This window comes from Sorex fumeus, unplaced genomic scaffold, assembly GCF_029834395.1.
Source record: "Sorex fumeus unplaced genomic scaffold, SorFum_2.1 ptg000130l, whole genome shotgun sequence".
Classification (NCBI taxonomy): Eukaryota; Metazoa; Chordata; class Mammalia; order Eulipotyphla; family Soricidae; genus Sorex; species Sorex fumeus.
Window position 1 is genome coordinate 3,909,985 of NW_026606187.1, and position 19,567 is coordinate 3,929,551.

Here is a 19,567-nt window from a genome sequence, read left to right on the forward strand (position 1 = left end):
GAGCTCTGAATATTAAGTCAATTTTAAGACAAATGGTTGTTTTTTTAACTCTCCACTCCAGTTCCCTTAGCAAACTCTCCTTATGATCCTTAAAGGAAATAGATATTTATGTGTTGCCCATCTTCAATATAAAGTTTCTGACATTTATGAACTAACTATAATGGCAAGTGGCTATTAGATAGAGGTAGAATTGAGAAGTTAAAATATTCACTTATTCAATCCATGAATTATTAAATGTTTCTAATGGATAACTTCCAAGAACCCATTTAAAGCCTTGGTAGTTGAATAGCAACATAATTCCAACTGAAGTATATAATAGCATTAAAGAAATCCTATTTATCTCATGGCCATTCCCTGAGAGTTCCCAAGGGACTGGAGAGATAGCACAATGGGTAGAGCCTTGATGTACATGTGGCTGACTCGGGTTCAATCCCTAGAAATCCATTTGATCCCCCCAAGCACCATCAGGACTAATTCTTGATTCCTGAGTGTTAGAGACAGGAGTGTCCCGTGAGCATTGGTGAGGTGTGACCCAAACACAATCCCCCAAAATCCCCAAGTCACTCATATCTATAAAGAAAGGAGGTTTTGCAATTACTTGGTAAGGTCTGTAATTATAATACATGCCAGACACCTAACTACGTCTTTCATTAATCAACCAAATGGGTATGATGAAAATACTGAGATGAAGTGAACTTTAGACATCTGGAAGATGGGAATTGGGTCAGAACTTGAGACACCTGGAAGACAGAAATTTGGTCATAAGCCTCCAGGCAGATATTTAACAGATCTGTGTTCTGATTCAAATATATAAAAAGGTATTAGCAATTAGCCCGGCAAGCTACCGAGAGTATTCGATATGCCAGACACCGTAACAACAAAGTCTCCAATGGAGACGTTACTGGGCCCGCTCGAGCAAATCGACGATCAACAGGAGGGCCTTTACCTTTACCTTTAAACAAATAGGAACGTGCAAAGCTTATCTTGCCTTAGAGAGGACAGAGAGTGAAAATTTGAGAAAAAAATTTCTATCATGCCATTCCCATTTCTGTGTTTATTAGAGATTTAATGATCAGAGAAGTACTTTGATAGCTGCCAAGTATTTGTTTCTAGACCAGGAGACAGGAAAGGTTCGAAGAAAGGTCAAGTATAAGCATTCTAAAAGTTCATTCGCAGGTGGCCCTCCCGTTGATCGTCGATTTGCTCGAGCGGGCCCAGTAACGTCTCCATTGGAGACTTTGTTGTTACTGTGTCTGGCATATCGAATACTCTTGGTAGCTTGCCGGGGTTCGCTAAACAAATTCATGGAGAACTGTAATATTTGTCAAAAGAGCTAATGTTTCTATAGGAGAGAAAAATGTTCAGAAAGACAAAAGACAAAGCAATTATTTACAGAAGGAAGGGGGCATGTGAAGGATTAGAGGTGGATTTTGTCTATAAAATTTGATTTTTGTGGAGATAAAAATTGAAAGAGCACTCAAAGCAAATGATACAGGGTAAACCAGGGCAAGGCATGGAAGACAACTAGAAAGAGGATATAGATTGTGTAGCAATCCATTTGATTGATATATGTGCATGAAAAGAGGAGAAATGAGCAATAATAGTGAAATCAAGTGACCTTGAATACCAAGGTTGTTCTCTTGACAACAATAGGCAGTCAATTAAGGATTATTTTTATCTTCTTTTTGGGGGGCCACACCTGGTGGTGACCAGGACTTAGTCCTAGCTCTGAGCTCTGGGACCACTCCTGGTGGCTTGGAGGACCATTTAGGGTACAAGGGATCAAACCTAGGTCAGCCATGTGCAAGGCAAATGCCCTACATTCTATACTATCACTCTAGTCCTGAAGGACTTTTTAAAGCAAGATGGTATGATCACCAAAGCAATGTTGAAAAGTCTGATTAGATCAGGAAAATGTAGCAGTTACTCAGCGAACTTGTCGCTGAGTAATGCTTTATAACTTATAATTTAAGTTATAATTGATGTAATTTAAATTCACTGTCACTGTCACTGTCCTCCCGTTGTTCATTGATTTGCTTGAGCAGACCCAGTAACGTCTCCATTGGAGACTTTGTCGTTACTGTGTTTGACATATCGAATACATCATGGGGAGCTTGCCAGGCTCTGCCGTGTGGGCGAGATACTCTCGGTAGCTTGCCGGGCTCTCCGAGAGGGGCAGAGGAATCGAACTCGGGTTGACCATGTCGGCTGCATGCAAGGCAAATGCCCTACCGCTGTTCTATCACTCCAGCCCGTAACTTAAATTAAATATAACAATATCTAGTGGGTTGTAAGACTTAAATGAGCTATTGTATATCTATTGTATATATTGCATGCTTATTTAAGTATCTAAGATGTGTTTGAAGATTAATTACAGTAACTGTTCTTAATTATTAAGTAGCTGAAAAGGAAGGAACATGACAGACCCCAGACTTATCTTTGTCTATATCTAAGTTCATATTTAAAGTCTGAACTCACTGCCTTGGACCAAATTATTTCCAATCTTATCAAAATGTCCAATCTGTAAGATTTTTGTAAGAATTAAATTGGAAGGGGTGTGGAGAGATAATACAGCAGGTAGGACATTTTTCTGTAATTGACTGATCCAGAATTTGATCCCCAGTACCAAATATAGTCTCCTGAGTACCACCAGGAGTGATCCCTGAGTACAGAGCCAGAAGTGAGCCCTGGGCACCACATGTGATCTCACTCATATGTGATCGCAAACCCTGCCTGGAGTGATCCTTAAACAAAGAACCAGGAATAAGCCCTCAACACTGCAGATATGCACCCCCCTCCCCAAAAGAATTAAATTAGGTACAGCTTGAGTCAAATTTTAGCTGTATCTCTCCAGATTATATATGCACATGCCCTTTTACCCAGAAGTTCATTTCTATGGATTTGTATAATAGGCACACTGACAATTTGTCCCAAATTTAATCACTGCAAGTAGTGGCAACATAGTTTATAATAGCAAAAAGGTTGTGATTTGGGGCCAAGAGTTTCATTCAGTAATTTTGGTGCCTGATACTCTCACCATATTCCACCAAAAGTGTTTGGGGCTGGTAAGATAAATAATGCTATATCTGACTAAGAAAATATTATGCTACCATAATATAAGTAAAGTAAAAGTAAAGGCCCTCTCATTGATCTTCGATTTGCTCGAGCGGGCCTAGTAACGTCTCCATTGGAGACTTTGTTGTTACTGTGTTTGGCATATCGAATACATCACAGGGACCTTTGTCTTCCTAGTTTTCTGCCCACTTTGAGTTTCTGCTAGAATGAAAATGAAGGTGGCTCATATCCTAAAATCACCTTTGGTTGTTCTCTCTCTCTCTTAATTGTTGTTCTCTCTCTCTCCTCTCTCTCTCTCTCTCTCTCTCTCTCTCTCTCTCTCTCTCTCTCTCGGTGGGGGTCACACCCGGCAATGCACAGGGGTTATTCCTGGCTCATGCACTCAGGAATTATTCCTGGTGGTGGCTCGGGGGACCATCTGATCTGGGATGCTGGGAATCGAACTCGGATTGGCCGCATGCAAAGCAAACGCCCTACCTGCTGTGCTATCACTCCAGCCCCAGGTTGTTCTCATTTGAGTAATCTTTATTTCCATGGTTAGTTCTTGCTAATTAGTGATCATTACTGTTGCTACTCGTCCCATCACAAGAGAATTCAGATGCTTTTCCTCTTTTTAGACAGTGGATGGACCTCCAGTCGACAGATGTCTTGTGGTGTCTGAGTGATGCCTTTGATGGAACTTTGTCGCTGAGTAATGCCTTGGGAGCTTGGCTCCAAGGGGCTTGTGTGTTTCTGTGTGACATGCCAACCTTTAGTCCTGAGACTGTTCTAAAGGTAAGAACAGTTTTCTGTGTAGGCTGGAATTGAGGACAGAAATTAAGCAGTGTCCCAATGACTCATCTCTCAAATGGAGTGAATCAAGAATTAAATTTGGAGTGTAATTTATATTTGAAGAAAGTCTCATTGTTTCAACAGCAATACCATCTCACTTCTCAAGACACTCAACTCTCTCAGTTGAATCATTGAAAAGTAAAGCTTGAATTGTAAAGAAAATCACAAAGAAAATGATACTAGTTACATCAGTTACCACCTATTTATCGCAACTGACTTTCCAATATGCATAATTTTATTTGAGGGTCCAATAACAGGATTTGTTGTGAGCTAGAAGTTGTGGAAACTGAGGCTCAGAGGAGGTTAATTAACTAAAATCTTAGATATAAAATCAGAAATAAAACCCTAATCTATTATGTTCATTACATAATTTTCAAATTACTGTGCTAATCTTGTAACTGCCTCCACAATGCATAACTTTACTGCCAACATTTCAGACTATTGTCCAAAGTGATAAGATCTAATGCTTCTCTGATCCAGAAAGAAACGCCTTGCTGTGTTTCCATTTAATTATGAGGTGATTAATATTTTTGTTCCTAGATCCAGATAGGTAAAGCAAATCTTTTTTCTAAGTCTCATCAAGATAATGCCAGCCCCTTCCCCCAGCTAAATCTTTAAGTTAGTTATTCTTACCTTTTCTATCATTCTGCCAAAATTCACTGTCTTTCCCATTTTACCACACTGATTTGGTTTTCTTTCCCCTTGGGGTCCCAGGTCCTGCAAAGGTTTCCCATCACCACTCTATCTGGAAATCCAGGAATGTACCAGGACTTGCTTCAGCACAAAAGTTTTTCAAGGTATGTGAGGGTCTTTCCAAAGAGTCTGTTTCCACTTATGGCACCATAAATAAGTCCATAAATCCTTAATTTATGGAAGTATATCTCGTTCTACCCTTCATTAGAACTCATTCACCTTATTGTACAACTTATGGCAATAATGCTATTAGAGGGTAGGATTTTTTTATTGCCTTATGATATATAAAATTGTATCTTATCGGAGGTTGGAGAGAATGGTGCAACTATTAAGACTTGTTTTGCACATGGTTGAGCCAGATTCAACACCCAGCACCTTATATGGTCCCCTGAGCAATCCCAGGAGTGATTCCTTAGTGCAAAGCCAGGAGTAAACTCTCTCAGCACTGCTAAGTGTGTCTCAAGTCCTTTTTATCCCCAATTTTCAAAAAATGAAATCCCTATCTTTGGTCTCCAAAGGAACCCAAGTTATAAACCTCAGTTGCAGGGGCTGGAGACATAGTACAAAGATTAAGGTGCTTTCTTTGAATGCACCTGATCCCTTAGTGCAGAGCCAGAAATAAGCCCCAAACACCAAGTATAGCTCAACTCCCTCTCCCCAAACAAAACTTAATTTGCAATAAAAGTGTTGAATGTGGTCATTAATCTATTGTTATGTCTTCATTTAAAAAGAGTAATTTTAACAACAAATATATTACATGCTTTAAAAAAGGAAAACATTAAAGATAAAAGTTGTCTTCTCTGTTTAGGCCTTTTAAAAACATTGGGGAGAGATTGCATAGATGTTACCATACTCTGTAACATGGTAAAGATTGCTGTATCAGCTTCAACATACCTTAGAACTTTACTAATGACAGTGTGTGATCATGTGTATTGTTTTTTCAATCACTTCATGAATTAAAAAAATAATAATAATACACATGATTCTAATGAGCCTAGTACCAATTAAAGATTATTTTATTCCCCCACACGACAATTAAAATGATCATGCTTTCCTGCACCCGAGAATTGTCTGGAATTATCACTGTAAAGTGGAATTGTTAATTATCATTAATATATAATTGGTGAGAAATTTCAAGTCCAAAGCATTGTATAAAGCTTCACAGTTTGCTAAGTATTATTTAAGTTCTATTTTTTTAAATTTTATAGGTTAGAGATATAGTACAGTGATTAAGTTGATTGCCTTGCACATGGATGATACAGATTTGATCCCCAGCATACCATATTGTCCTCTGAGCCCTGCCAGGAGTGATTACCAGGCACAGAGCTAGGAGTAAGCATTGACACTGTTGAGTGTGACCCAAAAACAACAACAACAAACTGAAATGTTTGACCCAAATTTTATTTTGGGAAATTACACTAGCATATTATACTAGGATGACATGAAGATAGTATTATAAAAGCATCTTTATTAGTTTCATGAAATGATGGAATTGTCAGCTATTGTCTACTCGTATTGTTAGTCATATTATGGGGCCAGAGCAAGTGACACACTTGCATTGTATGTGGCAGACCCAGGTTTGCTACCCTCACTGCATACAGTCCCCCAAGCCTACCAGGAGTAATCCATGAGAAGAGAGCCAGGAGTAAGCCCTGGGTAACACTGTGTGTGGCCAAAAATTTTTTAATTGATACTAATATTTAAAATATGAGTGAATTAAAAATAAATTATAAGTTTATAAATTCTAAAAATAAGTGCCCTAAGTGTACCCACTGCCCTGAGAAAAAAAAATCATAATATTTAGATTTGAAGCCGAATTTGTAAATAAAGTAGCCCTCTTTCTATCTCCAATGATCATGAAATTCAGTTCTGCTTTATTTTATCAATTCCAGTGTACCCTTCATGCAATTCTGTCTTTGTAGAAATCCTTTTCAGGATCTTGGCATCCTTCTATTACTTAGTACAATCATTTGATTGATTCATGTTTAACACTAGTGCCCCTTCCATAGGCAAGCAAAAGCAAATCTCCGTGAAGTCTAATCCAAATGAAATGTCTGAAATATATTTTAATAATATAGTAATAAGAACATTAACTCCTACTGTGTACATATAGCAATATCTGCATTATTTTACCAAGATTTTTTAACAGATCCATTATTGTTTGACATATTCACTAAGTCTAAGAATAATTTTTGTGGATCTTCAGTTACAGATTCAAGAGTCTGAAGCATTGTGTAACTACAGGCCCCATCAACCCTGGGGTGATAAAGGATTGGAAACACATCACCAACTTGGACATCTATGAAGGCTATGGGAAGACTGAAACTGTAGGTTGATGTGGGTTCACCATTCAGTCGGATGCACACACTTGTACATTTGCTTTGTACAGATATTGTCAAAACATTCGGTACACACCTAAAATACAGATTAGCTGGATCATGAACTAGGGAAAGAAATTGGTTTAAGGTGGAGGAACTGTTCTTCTGTAATCAGTTAAAGAATAAGCATAGACAAATATATACTTGTATACTTTAGGGCGTTCGCCTTACAAGCGGCTAACATGGCCAACCCGAGTTCGATTCCTCCGCCCCTCTCGGAGAGCCCGGCAAGCTACCGAGAGTATCTCGCCCGCATGGCAGAGCCTGGCAAGCTCCCCGTGACATATTCGATATGCCAAACACAGTAACAACAAAGTTCCAATGGAGACGTTACTGGGCCCGCTCGACCAAATCGACGAACAACGGGAGGGCCTTTACCTTTTATTTATTATACCTATGACTGCCTCACAAAAGATCCAGTTCTCATGTCCTCCCAGAAAACATCTTTATTCTTTGAGAGTCTTACGTGCTGTGTTTATGTATCTTTCAGCAGTCACGGTCACGGTCCTCCTGTTGTTCATTGATTTGCTCGAGCGGGCCCAGTAACATCTCCTCCTTGAGACTTGTTGTTACTGTGTTTGGCATATTGAATACGTCACGAGTAGCTTGCCAGGCTCTGCCGAGCTTGCCAATCTTTCAGCCCTCCCGTTGATCGTCGATTTGCTCGAGCGGGCCCAGTAACGTCTCCATTGGAAACTTTGTTGTTACTGTGTCTGGCATATCGAATACTCTCGGTAGCTTGCCGGGCTCTCCGAGAGGGGCGGAATCTTTCAGCATTCTGAAATAATCATGTATTTTGTTGTCTGTGGAATGCCCCTGGCAATCGATCAAGAACTGTCTAATTGTGAGAGTTCTGTAAACTCAGGAAGCCTGACAAGGTGATAAAGGGGCATCCCCTACCTGGCTTGTGCATGCCTTTCATGAAGTTCTAGAAAAGCAAACGGGAAGTGCTATTTCTAGCATACCCACCTAGGTGCTGGAGCAAGTGAGTGTCAAAGAGCCCTTTCAAGAGAGTATCTCAGTTCCCTAGAGCCCTTTGCTACCTTGGTAACAGCCCCATTGTTATTTTTTTTAAACCAGCCATTTAGAGGGTTTATGCTGCTGGCGCATAAGGTTGGAGTACCTGATGTGAGACACCACAAGTCCCTATTCCTCTGGAAGTGTCTCTGGAATTGTGGCAGCCCCACTGTGGACCATTGTGGCAAAGCAACGCTATGTCTCCCTCTCCTGCCCATTTCAATGTGGCCCATTCCACCTTGGTTGTGGGGAAGTTAGTTATCAGTTCTTTGCCAGAGTCATTGTTACTTACGTACTTACAGATTCCATGTGTCTTTGGTAGGGGTTTAGTTCAGGATCTTCCTATGCTGCCATCCCTCTTCCTCTACCCCCTGTCCATTCATCAAACAAGTATTAAATGTTCTCTAATCGTTCAACTATAATGTGTCAATATTTTGAGATAGAGTTGATGCGTATTTTATGTGCTTTTAGTCTATGGATTTCCTATTTAATTTGTTTCCTTACAATTTGTTACTTAGAACAAAGTTTGGGTCTAGAGTGATAGCAGAGCAGGTAGAGCATTTCCCTGTATGCATCTGACCGGGATTTTATCCCCAGCATCTATTATAGTCCCCTGAGACCACCAGTAGTGATCCCTGGGTGCTGAGCCAGGAGTAAGCCATGAGCACTGCTGGTTATAACACAAAAAACAAGCAAGCAAAAAGAAAACAAGGCTTAAATATTTTACAGTGCAGATTTTGCCAGTTGCATCTTATGTAGTTGTTAAGGATCCATGTTTTATCTCCTCTGTATTTGCTGAAAAATGGCTAAGTCAGTTTCCTGTTTGATTTTATTGCCAAGACTATTAGGTCATATGATGTTCTGCCATCACAAGGTATGTAATATTTAGTGCCCTTTTTTTTCTTGTCATGATAGCTGTCATTGATGAAAAATTAATGGAGTCATTAATTTAATATTTTTAAAGGCAAAAAAACTATCTACATTTTTTTAATGTAGGGACTTCTTTGTGCCACTTCTAAAAGAATGAAATTGAAGCCTGGTTCTTTGGGAAAACCATTGCCACCTTATATTGTCCAGGTAAGACACCATAACTAGTAACTCTGACAATTACTGTTAATTGAACTCTTACTAAGTGTCAGGAATTGCCTATACTAGTATGGTATCATTTGCTGATGGCATAAAAGTATCATTGTTTACAGATTTGAAAATTGAGTTTCAGGAAGGCAAGATAATTTTTCCAAAATTACATATCTAGTAGGTGATAATATGCACTTATCAAACCCAAGAAATCTTATAACAAAATCTATAAAAATCATGGACTCCTGTCCACTGAGCTATCCTTCCAGTCCCAGGGTCCATCTTCCTTTTGTAATTGGTTTTTATTATTATAATTTAGGCAACATGTTGATAGTTGTATTAACATTTGTAATCTTAATGGACACAGTGACTGTACCTCACCACCACCAAATTTTCCAAGACTCCCCTAGCAGCCTAATATCAACATCATTTCTAGTTCATATCATCATTCTCTCCCACCCTTCTCTTTTCCACAATGGCAATATTTATAATGCCATTATTTGGTCCATTATAAATTATACTTTTCTTTTTAAAATTTATTAGGAAGCAGTTCCAAAAGTCTTGAGAATTAAAAAATCACTAAATTAGGAACTAGCATTATAAAGATGCATGAGACAAAGTTCTTAGAAGTCCTTATACTTGTCGGGGCTAAAATGGTCATTAAGGAAAGTGATAAATGGAAGATCAATTTAGTACTGTCAAGAAAATCCTATATACTTAAATTATTTCAGAATTAAAAGGAGTTCAGAAAATAAATTCCTTTTATTTAGAAGACCTAGAAAGAATTTTGCTAAAGAGAAGTCAAACATTCACATTTTCACTATTAAAAAACCACCCTTGCTTTTTTTGTGGGGAGGTTTACACCCGATGATGCACAGGAGTTAGTTCTGGTTCTGCACTCAGGAATTACTCCTGGTGGTGCTCAGGGGATGATATGGGATGCCGAGGATTAAATCCGGGTCAGCCACGTGCAAGGCAAACGCCCTACCCACTGTGCTACTGCTCCAGCCCCACCACCCTTGCTTTTTAAAAGAATTTAAACAATTTTTATTAAGACACCATAATTTATAAAGTTATTCATATTAAAGTTGTTTCAGCATTTAATACATTTAATACAGCCATGTAAAGATTATCCAGACAAGACTCAACAAATAAATAATGCTTTTAAATAAAGTAATTGGCCAAATTAACATTAAATACAATTTTTTCCACTCCAAAATAAATACATGTACTTCTTAAGAGCACATGGAATATTGTCAAGGAAAAATCATATACTGGGACTCAAAACAAGTCTCAATAAACATATGGATTGAAATTATATTGGTGATTTTTTTGATTATAGTGGTATGAGACTACTTGTGTTTCACCACATAATTGTCACAATCTATTTTTATTTTCCAATAATATCAGCATAATTTTAAATCTTCAAATAATGGTAATTCTCCACTTTTTTACTAAGAAATTGGCATGAAATGTGTAATGATTTTGCAGGGAAATGTTGTACAATACAAGTTTCTAAAAACTTGCAAAAGTCTCATGTTTAGAGACTAACAAACATACTTTTGAATAACATAAAACAATGACAACATAAAACAATGACAAATCAAAGAAAAATAAAAATTATCTACAAAACAAAAAAAAAGAACAGATGAGCTTTTCAATATATGGGACATAACAAAAGCTGTACTGAGATCAGATGGCAATATATTCTCTCATCAATAACAGTACTTTCTCACATCAATTTTCCAAGCCTCAAATAAGAAATCTAGAAAAAAAAAGAATAAAAAAAGCAGAAGTCAGAAGAAACTAATAGTTAGAGCAAAAATAATTAAAATAAAAATTTTTAAAGCTTGTATAAAAGTTTAATAAAGCCAATGGTTACTTCTTTGAAATGCCAGTAAAATTATTAAACCCCTAGTTAGCTCATAAATTTTTTAAAAATTTTTTTAAAAATTTTAAGAATTGCTTGTTGGGGTTGGAGTGATAGCACAGCAGGTAGGTTATTTGCCTTGCACGCTGCCAACCCGGGTTCAATTCCCAGCATCCCATATGGTCCCCTGAGCACCACCAGGAGTAATTCCTGAGTGCAAAGCCAGGAGAAACCCTTGTGCATCGCCGGCTGTGATCCAAAAAGCAAAAAAATAAAATAAAAAGTAAAAGATTTGCTTGCTCACAAATTTTTTACAAAAAGAATTGTAAAACAAAACATCACAACAAATATTACAGAAACTACAAAGTATCAAAGAGACACATCATGACTGAATTCAAGTGAACTAGACGATCTAGTTTTGGTGTGACCTAAAAGAGTTAAAAAAAAAAGCCAAAGTAATAATAATTTTTTTAAAACAGAAAAAAACGAAACAAAAAAGTGATCCTGGGGTAAGCATTATGAGAAAAGATGCAGGGTCCCATCAAGCAGTGTCAGGCTACTAAACAGAGAAAAGAAGAAAATTCCATTTATAATAAAATTCAATTTTATTTTTAATTTTTTTGAGAGGACGGAGAGGCATGTGGTCACACCCAGCGATATTCTGGGGTTACTCTTGGCCGTGCTCGGGGGACTATCTGGGATGCCAGGGACTGAACTCAGGTCAGCCCTGTACAAGGCAAGCGCCCTATCCACTATACTATCTCTCCAGCCCCTAGAATTCATTTTTAATGTCTCGCTTAAAAATATATTCTCCAGATAACCTAATTCACTAGATTTGATTCAGAATGATGTTTTTTAATCTTTTTTAAAACATAAGTTTGCCTTCAGAGGTGAAGAGCACAGCAGATAGGGCGTTTCTTGCATGTGGCCAACCCAGGTTTGATTCTTCCATCCCTCTTGGAGAGCCCGGCAAGTTACTGAAAGTATCCCGCCCGCAAGGCAGAGCCTGTCAAGCTCCCCATGGCGTATTCGATATGCCAAAAACAGTAACAACAAGTCTCACAATGGATATGTTACTGGTGCCCGCTCGAGCAAATCAATGAACAATGGGAGGACAGTACTACAGTGCCACTCTCAAAGGCATCTGGCAAAGGCCTAAAGAGGGCTGGAAATTCTTTTTTTTTCTTTCTTTTTCTTTTTGGGTCACATCCAGCAATGTTCAGGGGTTACTCCTGGCTCTGCACTCAGGAATTACTCCTGATGGTGCTTGGGGGACTATATGGAATGCCATTACTCCTGATGGTGCTTGGGGGACTATATGGAATGCCAGGGATTGAACCCGGGTTGGCCAAATGCAAGGCAAATGCCCTACCCTCTATACTATCGCTCTTGACCCTGAGGGCTGGCAATTCTTATGGAAAACATCTTAAAGTGAATTAGCAATAACACACTTGCTTTGCGTGTGGGCAACTGTGGGTTCAGTCTTCAGCACTGATACATACATACATACGCACATAAATAATAAGAAACAAACTAAAAGGGAAAAAAATCTTCCAAAAAATATAACTGGAATAATAAATTCAGAATAAGGATCACGGTCACAGTCCTCCCGTTGTTCATCGATTTGCTCGAGCGGGCCCAGTAACATCTCTATCATGAGACTTGTTACTGTGTTTGGCATATTAAATACATCACGGGTAGCTTGCCAGGCTCTGCCGTGCGGGCGAGATACTCTCGGTAGCTTGTCGGGCTCTCCGAGAGGGGCAGAGGAATCAAACTCGGGTTGGCCATGTTGGCTGCGTGCAAGGCAAACGCCCTACCCGCTGTGCTATCGCTCCAGTCCCAGAATAAGGATAAGAGAGATAAACAAAGTGGCTGAGAGCATGGCATGGTTTGCAGGAAGGAGAACCCAGGTTTGATGTTGGGCACTGCATGGTCCCCTAAGTACCATCTGAAATGACACCTGGGCACAGAGCCAGGAGTAATCTCTGAGCATGGATAGGTGTGGCCCCCTCCAAAAGTTTTCAGAATGAGTATGAAATTTTAAGGTGGCAGCTGGGAAGGTTGTCAAAATTGGGTTTGTGTATTTTTTTTATTTCTTATCTTTGCTGAGGAACTGTGGTTTATAATAGTGTTAGTCATGTACAGATCAATCCAACATGGGTGTGTATATTATTATCATCCTTTATTTTGAAATAATATGAAAAGTCCAAAGATTTGTCAACTCAACAAAAATCACTAAACTAGTCATTCAGCATGCTTCTACTTCTTGAACTTTTGACACATTCTTAATGTTCGTACATTGTATTCTGGGTCAGTCATGAAATCACCCAACTAAAACAACTCTGTGTTTACTTATTTTTTTTTTGAAGCAAAAACATTTTATTTGGAGGCTTTTGAGAAAAGGAAAGGAGGGAGAAGGAGGAAGGAAGGAAGGAAGGAAGGAAGGAAGGAAGGAAGGAAGGAAGGAAGGAAGGAAGGAAGGAAGGGAGGGAGGGAGGGAGGGAGGGAGGGAGGGAGGGAATGACACATGGGCACAAGCAGCACATGGGCTAGGGCGGTAGGTGACAGCTCAACATGTTCAGACGCTGTTTTTGCCTCTTCAACTGCCTTCCAATCCTTATCAGAAAACAGCCATGTCATCTCCCAGAATGTTACAAACTTGCCACACCAGCTTTAATTCTTCCTATTTCTTTTATTAGCTAAGTTTTGTGATTTAAAACTTTCTATTTTTCTTTTATTCCTTTGGTAACAGTTCAATTCTGTAATACATATGGATAGCTAAGGTCTGTGCTTTAAAGGTCACATTCCCTCCACATCCTACTTTTTGTAGAGGTTGTGCAAACCAGGCATACCTTACATTTCATCCTCTTATTAAATACTTTTGTACCATAGTAAAAAAAAAACTCACAGTAGGACTCATTTTACAAAGCCCATATTCTAGATAAAACATTAAGATACAGAGAAGAAAAAGAAATGTCCTCTAGGTCAGAAAGTGGAGAGGGGCTGGAGCGATAGCACAACAGATAGGGCATTTGCTTTGCATGTGGCCAGCCGGGGTTCGATTCCCAGCATCCCATATGGTCGGTCCCGCCCCCCGCCCCCCACTCCCAGCATCACCAGGAGGAATTCCCCAGGGCATGAGCCAGGAGTAACCCCTGTGCATCGCAGGGTGTATCCCAAAAAGAAAAAAAAAAGGTGGAGAGTAGAGCTACAAATTCGGGTCTTTCCAGCTCAGCCCCTGGACAGTATTGCTTCTTAGACTGTCCAGCCTCTATGTCCAGCCTCTAGGTACAAAACCAAGCTGTCTCCTGAAATCTTACATGAGGGAGAGAAGAGGGTCAGAAGCCTTGAGTTTAGATCTTGTGTTTTAGGAGTAATGTAAATTGCCTACAAGAAAAATATCTCTGTTGGTTATCTGATTCAAGATTGTGGATGGAAACTCGAATGTCCTGCCTCCAGGAGAAGAAGGAAATATTGCGATTCTCATAAAACCGAACCAGCCTAGCCATGTATACTGTCCACATATGGTAAGGGAAAGTTTTTTTTAAGTACTTTTTATTGTTAGTACTAATCACGGGACTATAATTATAGAGTATATTATGACCTATCAAATAATTTTATCTTAACTTTTAATTTTTGCCAATTGTCAAATCTATGAAAATGTTGAAACAGTACATTGAACACTTGTATAGCTCTCATCTCTCACACCTATTATTAATCATCTCACAATTATATTTGGATATTTTAATGAGTCATTTGGGAATAAGTATAGACATAATAACACTTTGTCCTTAAATATTTCAATGCACCTTTCTTTATAGTAAGGACTCATTCTTAATCATCAATGTCATTACACTTAAGAACAGTTTAAATGTCTTGAATTTTATCTAATATCTAGTCTATATATTTATATTTCACTTATTGTATTTAGAATGTCCTGGTATTTTTGTTAATATAGAATAGCCTGATTGCATTTTAATGTGTCAGTTATTTGACTTAAAACAAATCCTGCTTTTTTATGACAATGTTTTTCTACATTCAATGTTTTCTTATAAGTTTACAATACTATCTAGAGTTGGAATAATTATTTTCAGCAAGAATATTACATAAATGATACATATATATTATTTTCTAAGATTATATTGTCAGAATCTTTTAATTTTGATCCCTAGTTTAAGGAAGTCACTGTCATTTTCTCTATTTTAAGGTTCATCTTAAAAAATTATTTTAAGTACATTATTATTCTGGAGCAATAACACAGCAGTAGGGCGTTTACCTTGCCCGAAGCCAGCCCAGCCGAGCCAGGTTTGATTCCGCCGTCCCTCTCAGAGAGCCCAGCAAGCTACCAAGAGTATCTCGCCCGCTCGGCAAAGCCTGGCAAGCTCCCTGTGACATATTAGATATGCCAAACACAGTAACAACAAGTCTCACAATGGAGACGTTACTGGGCCTGCTCAAGCAAATCGATGAACAATGATTTTTTGTTTTATTATTCACCCTTTTTGATAACAAAAGTGATGAACTTAATGCAGAAATTTTTTAAAAAGATAGTAAAAGACCATGGAAGAAAATTATTTTAACGAATAGTTCCATCATTATTACCCACTGTTAACATTTGGTATACATCTATCTATTTTTTATAACATATGCTGTTTCATAAAATTGTGATTTTGTTATACCTTTTATATAGCTTTTATTATACCTTAGCTTCTTTTGCTACTTTTCATGATTCTCACAGAGAAGTAAATCTTATATATGGTTAAAAATTAATTTTACAATATTTTACCATATGAAAGTATCATGACATAACTAACATCCAGTTTTGTTGAAAATTTTGGATATTTTCAATGTATTATTTTATAAATACTCTTCTATGAGCATCTTTACTACTTCTTCAAATGACTGATGCTTTATTTCCCGGGGAAATAAATATCAAAATAAATTTTTGAGTTAATGACTAAGTAAAAAATTTTAATATTACAAAACTTCTATAAGAGAACAATATTTTCAAACTTTGAAAAGGTAGGTTAAATATACTATAATTTAAAAATCTTTCTCTAGAGAGAGAGAAAAGAAAAGTGCCTGCCAGAGAGGCAGACTGGGTGGGCGGGGAGGAGTTAGGGGCTGGTGGGAGGAAGCTGGGGACATTGGTGCTGGAAAATGTACACTGGTAGAGGGATGTGTGGTGGGACACTGTATTACTGAAACCCAATCATTAACAGCTTTGTAATAGGGTGTCTCATGGTGATTCAATAAAAAACAAAAACACTTTTTTAATCTTTCTCTCACTGAGGGTGTGATTCAGCCGTAAAGCTCAGGCACTGCACATACAAGATGTGGGTTCATTCCCCAGAACTGCAGTAGATAAATAATTTATCTCTTCTTTCAATGAAATTGTGCCATTTGCTATAACATAAAGAAGTGAGAGGGTTTTAAACTAAGTGAAATAAGCAAGAAAAAAGACAACATGTTCTAATTTCAATCATATGTGGTATAAAGAGAAAAATAAGATGAACTAAATAAACCAATAATAAATTTGTGGTCTATATGATCAATTAATGGTTTCCAGAACTAAGCGTATAGGAGATGTGTGTTGGGAAGGGTTAAATTAAAACAAAGTAGTCATGCTTGTTAATTTTCAAGGATGCACATCTAAAACATATATGTTACAATTATATCTTACGTCAATGAAAATCATTAAATGAAAACTTTTAAAAACTGAACCTCAGGGACTGGAGCGATAGTACAGCAGGTAGGGCGTTTGCCTTGCACGTGGCAGACCTGGGTTCGATTCCCAGCATCCCATGTGGTCCCCCAACACTGCCAGGAGTAATTCCTGAGTGCAGAGCGAGGAGTAATCCCTGAGTATCACTAGGTGTGACCTAAAAAGCAAACAAACAAACAAACAAAAACTGAACCTCAGTGGCTGAGGAAGTTAAGTGCATACCTTGCATGATACTCAGTCCCCTTAGATTCCTGCCACCACATGCCTGTACCCAGCACCACTAGGTGTTCCCAGCATTTCAGAGCCAAAGCAACATTACATCCTCAGTTGTTAGTATTGAACCATTGAACCTGTTTTACCAGGCATCACTGGGGGTGGTCTCTAGGACTCTTGAGCACCACATGGGTGCACAAATACAAAAATCAATAAAATAATCGAATTTGCCCCCAGAAAACCTTTTCTTTTCCATAATCAAGAGGTTCCACGTGAGAGACTCATAACCCACATTCTACTGGGATTATTGTACTTATTGAGAATAAGTCATTTACATAGTCTTTTGCTGACATTTATTAGTTCTTTAATAGATTATCTATTACATTAGAATATGTACAAAATGATTATGTGGTTCCAATAACATATAAAATCAAATGCTGTTAGAAAAGATGGATGTGAGGCCAGAGGGATAGTGTAGCTGGTAAAGCACTTCCCTTGCCAACCTGGATTCACTCTATGACATCCATATGATACCCCTGTCTCACCAAAACTGATACTGGAGCACAGAGCCAGGACTGAGCCCTGAGCATTGCTTAGTCTGGTCCACAAACAAAATGAAGGAAGGAAAGAAGGAAAGAAGGAAGGAAAGAAGGAAGGAAGGAAGGAGGGAGGGAGGGAGGGAGGGAGGGAGGGAGGGAGGGAGGGAGGGAGGGAAGGAAAGAAGGGAGGAAGGAAGGAAGGGAGGGAATGGAGGGAAGAGAGGGAGGGAGGGAAGGGAGGGAGGAGAGGGAGGGAGGGAAGGGCAGAGAGGGGAGGGGAAGGAGGAAGGGAAGGGAGGAGAGGGGAGGGGAGGGAGGGAGGGAATGAAGGGAGGAGAGGGAGGGAGGGAAGGAGGGAGGGAGAGAATGGAGGGAGGAAGGGAAGGGAGGAGAGGGGAGGGGAGGGAGGGAGGGAAGGGATAAGAGAGGAGGGGAGGGAGGAAGGGAGGGAGGGAGGAAGAGAAGGGAGGAGAGGGGAGGGGAGGGAGGAAGGGAAGGGAGGAGAGAGGAGGGGAGGGAGGAAGGGTGGGAGGGAGGAAGGGAGGAAGGGAAGGAGGGAGGGAGGGAGGCAGTTGTGTTTGATGAATGAAAAGTGTATGAAATGAGAAGCCAAGATCCTTTACTCACATTTTGTAGCAGGTCCCATGCTGAAAGTTATACCTTTGTGCTTCATTACATTCGGGAAAAACACCTCATTCCAGGCCTTATCCCTCTGAGGAAAGGAGAGGGCTTCTAAGAAAGGTCACCATAGATTGCTCTCTGTGGGTTTGAATTTTCTTTGGAAAGCCCTTGAGAAGTGTGTGTGTGTGTGTGTGGGAGAGAGAGAGAGAGAGAGAGAGAGAGAGAGAGAGAGAGAGAGAGAGAGAGAGAGAGAAGAGCCTGCCATAGAGGCAGGTGGGGGGTGGGGGTGAGGAAAGGAGGGCACTGGTGCTGGAAAATGTACACTGGTAGATGGGTGAGTGTTGGAAACAGTATGACTGAAATCCAGTCCCTTACAGCTTTGTAAGGGTCTATCTCACAGTCATTCAATAAAATATATATATATATTTTTAAAGAGTGGGATTCTGTGTTAATTCCCTCTTTCTTCTTCTGGGGCTAACCACACTGCTCAGTTTAAAACATTAAACTATAGAAATGAAGTAAGTCTAAGTTTCCTGATTTGTTGTTCTATCAGGTAAGCTTGGAGGACTACACTTCAGCAAGAGGACACAAGTTTTTCCTCACAGGGGACAGAGGAATCATGGATGAAGATGGCTACTTCTGGTGGACTGGAAGAGCCAATGAGAACATGTAAAAATCAGGGTCAGAGGTGGTAAAAGTTTGAGATTATCCTTCTAAATCTTAAGACCTGTGGGAATCTGGGTGTTGCAGAAATCTTTGTTTCTCAGAAATAGATATTAGAGAAAGTTTGGAAAATGAATGCAAACAAATAAAAATCATTCACAATCTTGTATTTGGGAATATATTCTTTCTGTCTTTTTTCTCCTTATATGTAAACTTTTTTAGTGGAAGTAAATTTAGTGAGAAACATTCTAACAGAACTTTCCTTTTCCATTCAGTTTCAACAGAAAAGTTTCTCTATTCAATATAATATGTTCATACCAAATCATTTAAAATTTTAGTTGCATATATAACATGTGGTAAGTACACAAATCTTAAAAAAAATAGCTCAAAGGAAGTTCTTATATTTATAGACTCCCATAATCATCATCCAGTTATAGATAGAGTTTCTTTGAGCTGCAAGACACTTAAGAAAAAATATACCAGCTGGAGTAATAGTACAGTGGGTAGGGCATTTGCCTTGCACACGGCCGATCCGGGTTCGATTCCCAGCATCCCAAATGGTCCCTCCAAGCACTGCCAGGAGTAATTCCTGAGTGCAAACCCCCGTGCATCACCAGGTGTGACTGAAAAGGGAAAATAAATAAATAAATAAATAAATAAAACAAAAGACAGAAAAAAATCTACAAAATATTTCTGAGAGAAATAAAGGAAAAACTTAAGTAAATGGAGATGTAGTCTATGATTACAGACTAGAAGACTTAGTTCTATTTGACTTCAGTCCTTAGCAACATTCCCCTACTCTCTACCAAAAGACAGTGTTTAAAGATCTACACTACCTAATTTTATCTACTTATTCCCTGCT

The 19,567-nt window shown here is 38.9% G+C and overlaps 1 protein-coding gene across 1 annotated transcript in view; it reads left to right on the forward strand.

Annotated features, from left to right (window-relative positions):
- The window catches only part of ACSM6 (acyl-CoA synthetase medium chain family member 6), a 41,929-nt gene that overhangs the window by 18,393 nt on the left and 3,969 nt on the right, over window positions 1-19,567 (forward strand). Inside the window, exons 6-11 of the mRNA XM_056138802.1 lie at window positions 3,693-3,849; window positions 4,621-4,703; window positions 6,806-6,926; window positions 8,991-9,071; window positions 14,370-14,471; window positions 18,596-18,711. Coding sequence (XP_055994777.1) covers window positions 3,693-3,849; window positions 4,621-4,703; window positions 6,806-6,926; window positions 8,991-9,071; window positions 14,370-14,471; window positions 18,596-18,711 — 660 coding nt within the window. The remainder of the gene's footprint in view (window positions 1-3,692; window positions 3,850-4,620; window positions 4,704-6,805; window positions 6,927-8,990; window positions 9,072-14,369; window positions 14,472-18,595; window positions 18,712-19,567) is intronic.